The 8,660-nt window shown below is 44.2% G+C and overlaps 1 protein-coding gene across 2 annotated transcripts; it reads left to right on the top strand.

The window, feature by feature from the left end:
• The first annotated feature begins 1,463 nt into the window (after nt 1-1,463).
• tbx3a (T-box transcription factor 3a) lies at nt 1,464-8,063 on the top strand. 2 transcript variants are annotated; one of them, XM_072371688.1, is made up of 7 exons: nt 1,464-1,976; nt 3,038-3,305; nt 3,640-3,786; nt 4,751-4,827; nt 5,131-5,288; nt 5,809-6,452; nt 7,458-8,063. In XM_072371688.1, exons 1-7 carry the CDS (start codon nt 1,585-1,587, stop codon nt 7,902-7,904), a joined length of 2,133 nt encoding a protein of 710 aa, XP_072227789.1. In that variant the 5' UTR covers nt 1,464-1,584; the 3' UTR covers nt 7,905-8,063. The 2 variants fall into 2 exon arrangements, with proteins under 2 accessions (XP_072227789.1, XP_072227788.1); XM_072371687.1 differs by having other exon boundaries at nt 3,038-3,320.
• The last annotated feature ends 597 nt before the right edge of the window (nt 8,064-8,660 follow it).

Here is an 8,660-nt window from a genome sequence, read left to right as displayed (position 1 = left end):
ACCTTCTACCCCTCACACAAGACAACTACTCAGATCTTCTTCATATTCCATCTGTAGATTGCAAAGCCTTAAAACAATGCATTCAAACCTTATTCACAGCAGGCGTCTCTCGCACAGACTCGAATATAATTGCAGGCAGTAGAGAAAAAGCAGCAAAGAAGACATATCTCTCAATATTCCGGATGACAGTATTAAGAATGGACAGTCAAACACGCCTCACGCCCATAAACTAAACAAACCCGTATAATTAACAGGACGTTTCAGAGGCGTTATAACAGTCTTATTAACACTTAATGAATATATCATATAGCGCCCAGCCGCCAGTCGCTTATATTATTCTGAGCTTTGATTTCAAAAGGAGGACGCTACAGGAAATGTCGGCTCTGCGCTTTTCGGCTCTCACTGAACTGTGTAGATAGTGGAGACAGCAAAGTGAACACTGTTCATTCAGAAAATAAACATAAGCCTGAATGAGCTATAGTGTGGTTAGGATTGCTTAAATCACAAGAGAACGAGTGCAACGGGGACAGTAAAAGGAAGTCGATGGCGCACCACATCGTATCATCTCTCCGCCGAAGGGAGCCGGGTCCCCGGCTTGGCTTGGCTGCTCTTCGCTGGGTCTCACAGACCAGCCGACAGCGCAACTTCTGTGAAGATGTTGACATATTCACACAATACTGACCGAAGCAGGGCGGTGTTTCACGGCAAAGCACTTTTGAGTTTCCAAACACCTTTTTATAAGTCTGAAGTCTGTCCCCTCCACCCGACCTGTTAAAACCACGCCTACGCAGCCACACAATTGGTCCGAACGCGTGAAAGAGCCAATCAAACGGAGCGCTGCTACTCGTAACATGCAACACATCCATACAGTATGAAGCCCTATGGGCCACAGAGGCGCTAGGAAAATCACGGAGCTGGGACCTTACCACCCCTCTCTCTCTCTCTCTCTGGCCGTCAGCGGACTCCTTTCTCTGCACACGTCTTTCTCTGAAATGTGTGTGTGCGTGAAGGGGAGAGACGGAATAAAGTGTGTGTGTGCGTGTGAGGGTGCATGTCCGGAGCAAGTAAAGGCAGGGGGATTATTCGGCGCTATCGAAATATTTCAACACGTCGCCCTCGCTGCAGGACTGAAGCCAATAAGAAGGAACCCATTTTAACAGGAATGCCGATATTGTAAACAGCAGCAGAAGAGAAAGAATGCGCCGCAGTCAATTAAGTGACTCACCCCAGTTGGTTTAATTCGACTTATGTCCGAAAGCCAGCGACAAACCGAAAGGTGTCCGATGCGCGTCTGTCTCCGAAGAAAATCCGCTTCGCAGCACTTTTGAAGATTAATGGAGATCATTTGTGCTTTTTACTTCACAGACTTTTGATCCAAAGTCGGCAAAGGACTGAAGAGATTTCCCCTCAACTTGTGAAAAAGAACAACAGTGGATGCTTGTTCCTGCCGCGTTGAAGGAGGAGTTCAGATTTATTTTTTCCCTTTTTTTATTTTGAATCAACTTGCTGCTGTTGTGCAGGCTCCGCTATTGCAAGACACATTGTGCTCCATTCAACTAGTTGTCATTTGTTGCCCGCACTTGGATGAACTTCCTGATGAGAGATCCAGTCATACAAGGATCAAGTATGGCATATCATCCGTTTATACCTCACCGGGGTCCGGAATTTGCCATGAGTGCAATGCTGGGTCACCAGCCTCCCTTCTTCCCGGCCCTGGCTCTCCCTCCCAGCGGCTCCTTGTCTCTGCCTGGCGCCCTGGGAAAGCCGATCATGGACCAGCTGATGGGAGCCGCGGAGACCGGCCTCCACTTCTCCTCGCTGGGGCACCAGGCTGCGGCCGCCCACCTGAGGCCTCTAAAGACTCTGGAACCTGAGGAGGAGGTGGAGGACGATCCGAAAGTCCACCTGGAAGCCAAGGAGCTTTGGGAACTCTTCCACAAGAGGGGCACCGAGATGGTGATCACAAAATCCGGAAGGTAAAAAAGAAACTTTTTTTCATTTTTTTTTCAGAATTGATATCCCAAAAAAAATGTGATTTGCAGAGAACTGTTGTGATAACTGACATTTCTTGATGGTTGGTTTTATTTGATCCTACATAGACTCGCCGCTTCTCTTTATTTATCAGCGAGTATTTTACGCACCGCTCTTTTTTGGTCTTTTCGTCAGCATATCTGGTAACAACTAAACTTGCATAATCGCCCCACAAATGGTACGGAAATATGGCATTTATAGCCCTATGCGTTTTGACTACATGATAAATGCATGACCCTAAACCGTCGAGGCATCTAAAAATAGACTATATGGCCTATTTTTGACTTAATAGGGGAAAAATAAGGAGACAGATAATGAATGAAACAACGTGAGATCACGTCGTGTTTATGCAGCAGCTTTTTAAGTCCCAGGTTTGTCGTGAACAGTTTACAAACGTTTATTAAATGACGAAAACTATAATGACACGAGAGATTATACATGCAGCTACTACATTTTAGGATATTAACCCTCCTAAATATTGGTTCTGAGTTCTAATTGTCTGTACACACGTGCTGATATTTTTTTTAAAATGGCCTCTCTTTTTTGCTCTAACTTATTCTATTAAAATGTCAAATTGTTTTGGTCTTCATGGCAGTAATTGTGCAATGCAGAGGTGGGCGGTGTAGGTATTAACCTCTCAAGGAATTAAACAATTTTCTTTTTTCTTTTTTTAAATCATGTTGTGTTTTTTATTTATTATTTTTTTTGGTAAACTGTGACCTAGAAAGAATACGTTGATTTTGAATTAAGCTACACAAAACACACACTTTTCCTGCAGAGAGCATAAGCAGGTAAAGTAAGAGGGAGCTACTTAACATAAGTCGTTAAACCGACAGCCGGTACCAGATTTCTAAATAAAAACAGAAAAAAAGAAGAACAACAGACGCCTTTTTCTATAGACGGCTGTTGTAATTTAACCACTCAATTATTATTTAGTTTATTATTATTTTTTTGTATCTAATTTCTCCCGCACCAGTGCCTCACGGTTTGTTTTCTTCTTTTACAGGCGGATGTTTCCTCCCTTCAAAGTGAGGTGCACTGGTCTGGACAAAAAGGCCAAATATATACTCTTGATGGATATAGTTGCAGCCGACGACTGCAGGTACAAATTTCACAACTCCCGCTGGATGGTGGCAGGAAAGGCCGACCCCGAAATGCCAAAGAGGATGTACATTCACCCGGACAGTCCTGCTACTGGTGAACAGTGGATGTCAAAAGTGGTCAATTTTCACAAACTCAAGCTGACAAATAACATCTCCGACAAGCATGGATTTGTAAGTTCAACTAATGTATGTCAATTTTCCTATTTATCAACATACAATTTCAGTAGATATTTGTATTAAATTGTGTTTTATTAGGTTGCTAATATTCTTGTATTTTACCTGCAACTCACAAATGTCATTATGCTGTAATAATCCTTTTGTTATCCCATATGCATATTTACCTGCATTTGCATGCCTATAGACCATGCTGGACCTGTCTAGTTCCTGCTAAATCACCCTTCCATTTCAAATGGACGTTGCTGCAGGAGGAATCCTAGAAAACGGCGATCTGTGGGTTTTCACGTGTTTCTAACTCCCCAACCTTTTGTGACTGTGTGTGTTGCAGACCATTCTTAATTCGATGCACAAATATCAGCCACGATTTCATATCGTGAGGGCCAACGACATTCTCAAACTCCCGTACAGCACCTTCAGGACTTATGTTTTCCCTGAAACAGATTTCATTGCCGTGACTGCTTATCAAAATGACAAGGTAAGCACAATTAGACGCAGAAACTGGGCGTTGCTTGTCGTGAACACGTTCAGAATTGTGGCTTGTGCGTCCCTTGTCCTGTCAAACGTGCTTTCTTTCAAGCTCAGCTCCATTTTGTTGTCATAAAATATGAAAGACATCATATTTGTTTGAGACTGTGAGAGTGGTAGTTGGTGTGTGTTGGGGGGGAGTGGGGGGGGGGGGGGTGTTGCGAGTAAGTGCCACATTCACCAGCTTGTGGTAGGAAAGCAATAATTCTGAGGAATGTTATACAGGTTATCTTCCATTTATTTAATCACGTGGAAAGGATTTGGCACAGTCCCAGAGTGTTCCTCGCTCTCAGCGTTTCTGTGCGTTCGTGCGTGCGTGCGTATGCGTGTGTGTGATTGTGGTACTAAAAGGGCTGGGGGTTGAAAAATGCTGAAAAAGAAGAGAGGGGGGGGGGGGCTGCAAGGTTAAAGGGTAAAAAAGGGAAATAACTGGGGGAAGAAAAGGGAGATGTGTTTAGCCAGATTATGCTGCTTTAATTGGTAACTTTTTATGCTGAAAAATAACAATGATAGTAAAAAACAATATCATGGCAGTATATCTTTGAAGTTATTGGAGAGCATTGGCACCACATGTATCAGCTCCGGTGCGCAGCGGTAACACAGGGAGGAAGTGGTGAAGAAGTGGGGCTTCAGTGAAAGCTACAAACAGAGCAGCAGATTTCACTCCCGTTGACAAATAGGAGGCCACGGTCTTTGTGGGCTCGTGTGTTTTGTTAAATGTGCGTTTTATCTGTATGTTTACTGTGCAGTGTAGCCTGTGGGACAATGATCTCCATGTGTATGAAACGTAAAGGAAGAGAAAAATAAATAAATCAACCGTGACTTTGGCTCGGAATGCGAGGCTCGATGAAAACATTTAGGGGAAGTTTCACTTTATTCGCTATAAATAGACATGACTTCACCTTCTATTTCAGATAACCCAGCTGAAAATTGACCATAACCCTTTCGCCAAAGGATTCCGTGACACCGGCAATGGGAGACGGGAAAAGAGGTGAGACGGAGAGAAAACGTGCATTGCTGGCTTCTGGCTGTATTGGATCTTTCTGAATTAAACCCGCCTCTAAACGTTCACACTAAACCCCAGGAAGTCTGTCTTATCTACCCAAATAGCTCAACAGACACAAGTTTACTAAGTCTTTACGCCTATAACAGGAAAAAATACACACACGAGCATGCATGCAATTTTTTTTTTAAATGACTAAAATAGTTTTCTACATCATTCACCGTACTGCTGATATTGTTCCTGACCTGCGAACTGGGACTACCCTATAATAACCCGGGCACTTGTTCGCAGGAAGCAGCTGGCGCTGCAGTCCATGCGTTCATACGAGGAGCAGCAGAAAAAAGAAAACGGCGCTTCAGACGACTCCTCCGGCGAGCAGGCTTCCTTCAAATGCTTCGGCCAGGCCTCGTCCCCCGCCGTGTCAACAGTGGGCCCCCCACACCTGAAAGGTAGGCTGACAGACCACACACCTAGTCACACTTCTCGTCCAAAAGTCGTAAAATCTGCATTGTGGGAAGTTTTTTTTTCTTCTTCTTTTTAATAGCCTAAGAATGAACGTCTTGAGTTGTCCGTCAATGAATAGCTGATCATTTATATCCAGCCCATCCACGCATGGGAAATTGATAGCTGTCCTCGGCACTGATTGTCTAATTGAAATGAACAATAAACACCAAGGAAAAAGAGAATACTCCCATTAATTGGTGGCAGATGTTTAAAGACATCATAACATAGTGCTTAAAATGGTTTTCAAGTAATTTCCCCCTAAAAAATGCATTTAAAAGGGTATTTGATGGGGGGAATTAACACCATTGCTATTTTAATTGTTGAATTGACTCACAGCATCACATGGCTCACCAGAGTACTTCGCAATAAGTTTCTGTACCACCTCTGAGAGCCACCCGTAGAGTGGATAAAGATTCCCAGTACACAGAAATGTAACTGGCATTCTACTCTTTTCTTCATGCAAAGATTTCTGTGACAGTGACGAGGACAGCGACGATGAGAGCAAAGACGGACACAACAAAGACGGTGCTGACTCCAGCAAGATTTCCACCACTACAGAGGACGGGAAAGATCACGAAGCCACCCCAGCCAAGGGGAATGCCTTTAGTAACAGTGACTCTGCCGGCAGGATCCGCGAAAGCGGCCCAAGAACTGAGAAAAGCCAGGCAGACTCACGACAGAGCCCAATCACTGTCATCTCCAGCACCACGCGCTCCGGAGAAGACCTTAAGAGCCCGAACCTGGACCAGTCCAAAACGGACGAATGTAGGTCAATAAGCAAGGACAGTTTCATGCCTTTGACTGTTCAGACGGACAGCGCGCACCTAGGCCACAACCACTTGCATAACTTTGGATTTCCAACAGCGCTAACAGGACAACAGTTTTTCAATCACCTCGGCGGCGCGCATCCGTTTCTGTTGCACCCCAGTCAGTTCAGTATGGGGGGTGCATTCTCAAACATGGCCGCGGGCATGGGACCACTACTGGCAGCAGTATCCTCGGCAGGGGTGAGCACCATGGACACAACGAGCATGGCATCACCTGCGCAGAGCTTGACGGGGGCGCCCGGCCTGCCCTTTCATCTGCAGCAACATGTCTTGGCATCACAGGTAAAACCTGTTTTCTTTGACTTACGCCTTCTTGCAACTTTGCTAAAGCACATGCTTGGTTGCACTGTGCTGCAGACGACAGGCCACAGAGGCCCCTGTACCAGATTTAATATGACAGGTGCAGGGACACATTTAAAGTTCATTAGTTCATGTTTTCTGTTTTGAAAGCAACTGCAAAGGAAGACGTGTGTCCTGTTTGCACGTATCCCTGCTTTCCTACTAAAAGTCAAAGATGCAGAGCGGAGCTAGGAAACTTTGAACTGTATTTGACGATTAGAGACCTAGTGTCTGTTGGAATCTATTGTTGTTGTGGATTTGAACAAAATTATTAATGAGATATGACTGACTGAGACCAACTAGCAACAACTTCAGGTGTTAGGCAATCATATGATACGAGCTCATTAAGTCTGAGTTTTAGAGCCACAGTGGGGAGTATTAAAATGCCTCATTGGCTCAGAGGGGGAAACAACTTTATGTTTTAATGGACAATAAACGTGTATTTTTCTCCATTTATTGTTCAAAACAAATGTTTTAGCTGCAGCTTCTCTAGTCGGATGGCAGCAACAGGTATCAGGGATCTGTATTCGCATTTCAAATTCTTGAGTGAGCAGCGAAGCTGTCGCCGCGGTAGGTGGTAAAGCTTTGCTGCACGGTATTTTTTTTTTGTTCGGAACCCAAGCGCAGAAATCACAGCAGGCCAATTCTTCAAAACCTTTAAGTAAGATTCACCATTTTAAAAGTCAGTACAGACAGTAAAAGTCCAAATGCAGTTCATGTTGAACAACTATTTTAAACATAAAACGATGTAGTTGTGCGTAATAATATATGGAATGTCTAACATTATATATTACATATTACATAACATATTACAAAGCATTTCCTTAGAATCATTCCTGTTTTGGCGTACATTGTCTTAGATTGCACAGCATTGATTAACAGTGTGAGTATGAGCTGTCTATGATATCAGCCTTGTGGCTCACGCTCAGTTTCTCCATTTATCCACAGGGCATTGCCATGTCTCCGTTTGGCAGTTTGTTCCCTTATCCTTACACTTATATGGCAGCAGCCGCGGCAGCTTCGTCCTCTGCCTCATCTTCGGTGCATCGGCACCCCTTCCTGAATGCAGTGCGTCCCCGACTCAGGTACAGCCCCTACTCCATCCCCATGACGGTACCGGACAGCACTCTGCTCACCACCGCCATGCCCACCATGGCCAGCACCGGCACCGAGCTGAAAACAGACGGCATCGTCCCGGCCAGCCCCGTGTCCGGTGTCACCTTGGATTCCACATCAGAGGTGACCAGCCACTCGTCCACAATATCCTCCGGATCCGTGTCCATGTCCCCAAAAACTTGCACGGACAAGGACGCTGCGAACGAGCTCCAGAGCATCCAGCGCTTGGTCAGTGGACTGGACTCAAATCAGGACAGGCCACGGAGCGGATCCCCTTAGGAGGGTTTTTCTTTTTTCTTTTTTTTTTTTTCAAAAGCAGCCTTCATGCTTTTCGTCCTGTTGTCGTCAGGAAAAGTGAAACGCGTTGACGGCGATAAGAACATTAACCTTAAGAAGACGTCCTTGCGTATTCACGCAGGTTTTAAAAGAAAAAAACAACTAAAAACGTGAACTTTTGGACGTTTTGGTTTCTGAAATGCACTTTGTTTATTACACATCTGATATGTATATTTCCATCCTTCCTTCTTTTCTTCTTCGTCTTTTTGTTAAATTAAACTACACTTTATTTCCCTGTCATTTGAATACCATACAAGTATTGAAACTGAAACCGTTGGCATGGGTGTGACTTAGAGATTTCGGATAAGTTGCTGCTGTGTCCTGTCTCCTATAACTTTATCATACACAAGGAGAGATGTCTTTGAAATATGCACTCTGAATTGATTCGACTTATTTGAATTCACTACCGTTTAACCTACCTTTTAAAAGACTGCTGTATTTTGTTGTTCGCTTTGAAATTGATCGATTGAACAGTTGTTGCATGCCCTCTGGAACCAAATCGAAGGTTACTTCAACACCCGAAAGCGAAAAAGTGTGGAAAATGTTCAGCTTTGAGTCCAATCGAAACATTTTCTTTCAGTCTCATTTTTTTTTTATTTTTAATTTGGTTATCGATCTTAAGACATGCTTTTCGCCATGTCTTTTGGAAATCAAAAGGCCTAATGAACGACTGGTGCCATGGGACAAAACTATAACGCC

This window comes from Leuresthes tenuis, unplaced genomic scaffold (assembly GCF_036924035.1).
Source record: "Leuresthes tenuis unplaced genomic scaffold, fLeuTen1.0.hap1 SCAF_19, whole genome shotgun sequence".
NCBI classification, from domain to species: domain Eukaryota; kingdom Metazoa; phylum Chordata; class Actinopteri; order Atheriniformes; family Atherinopsidae; genus Leuresthes; species Leuresthes tenuis.
The sequence above is the reverse complement of the archived record's forward strand: the minus strand, read 5'-3'. Positions and strand labels throughout refer to the sequence as shown.

What these genes read in the sequence shown, in the direction of transcription:
- tbx3a (XM_072371687.1), top strand. Translation starts at nt 1,585, where the DNA reads ATGAACTTCCTGATGAGAGATCCAGTCATACAAGGATCAAGTATGGCA. An exon ending in GTGATCACAAAATCCGGAAG is followed by an intron (nt 1,977 to 3,037) that starts GTAAAAAAGAAA and finishes CTTCTTTTACAG; the next exon opens with GCGGATGTTTCCTCCCTTCA. An exon ending in GGGCCCCCCACACCTGAAAG is followed by an intron (nt 5,289 to 5,808) that starts GTAGGCTGACAG and finishes CTTCATGCAAAG; the next exon opens with ATTTCTGTGACAGTGACGAG.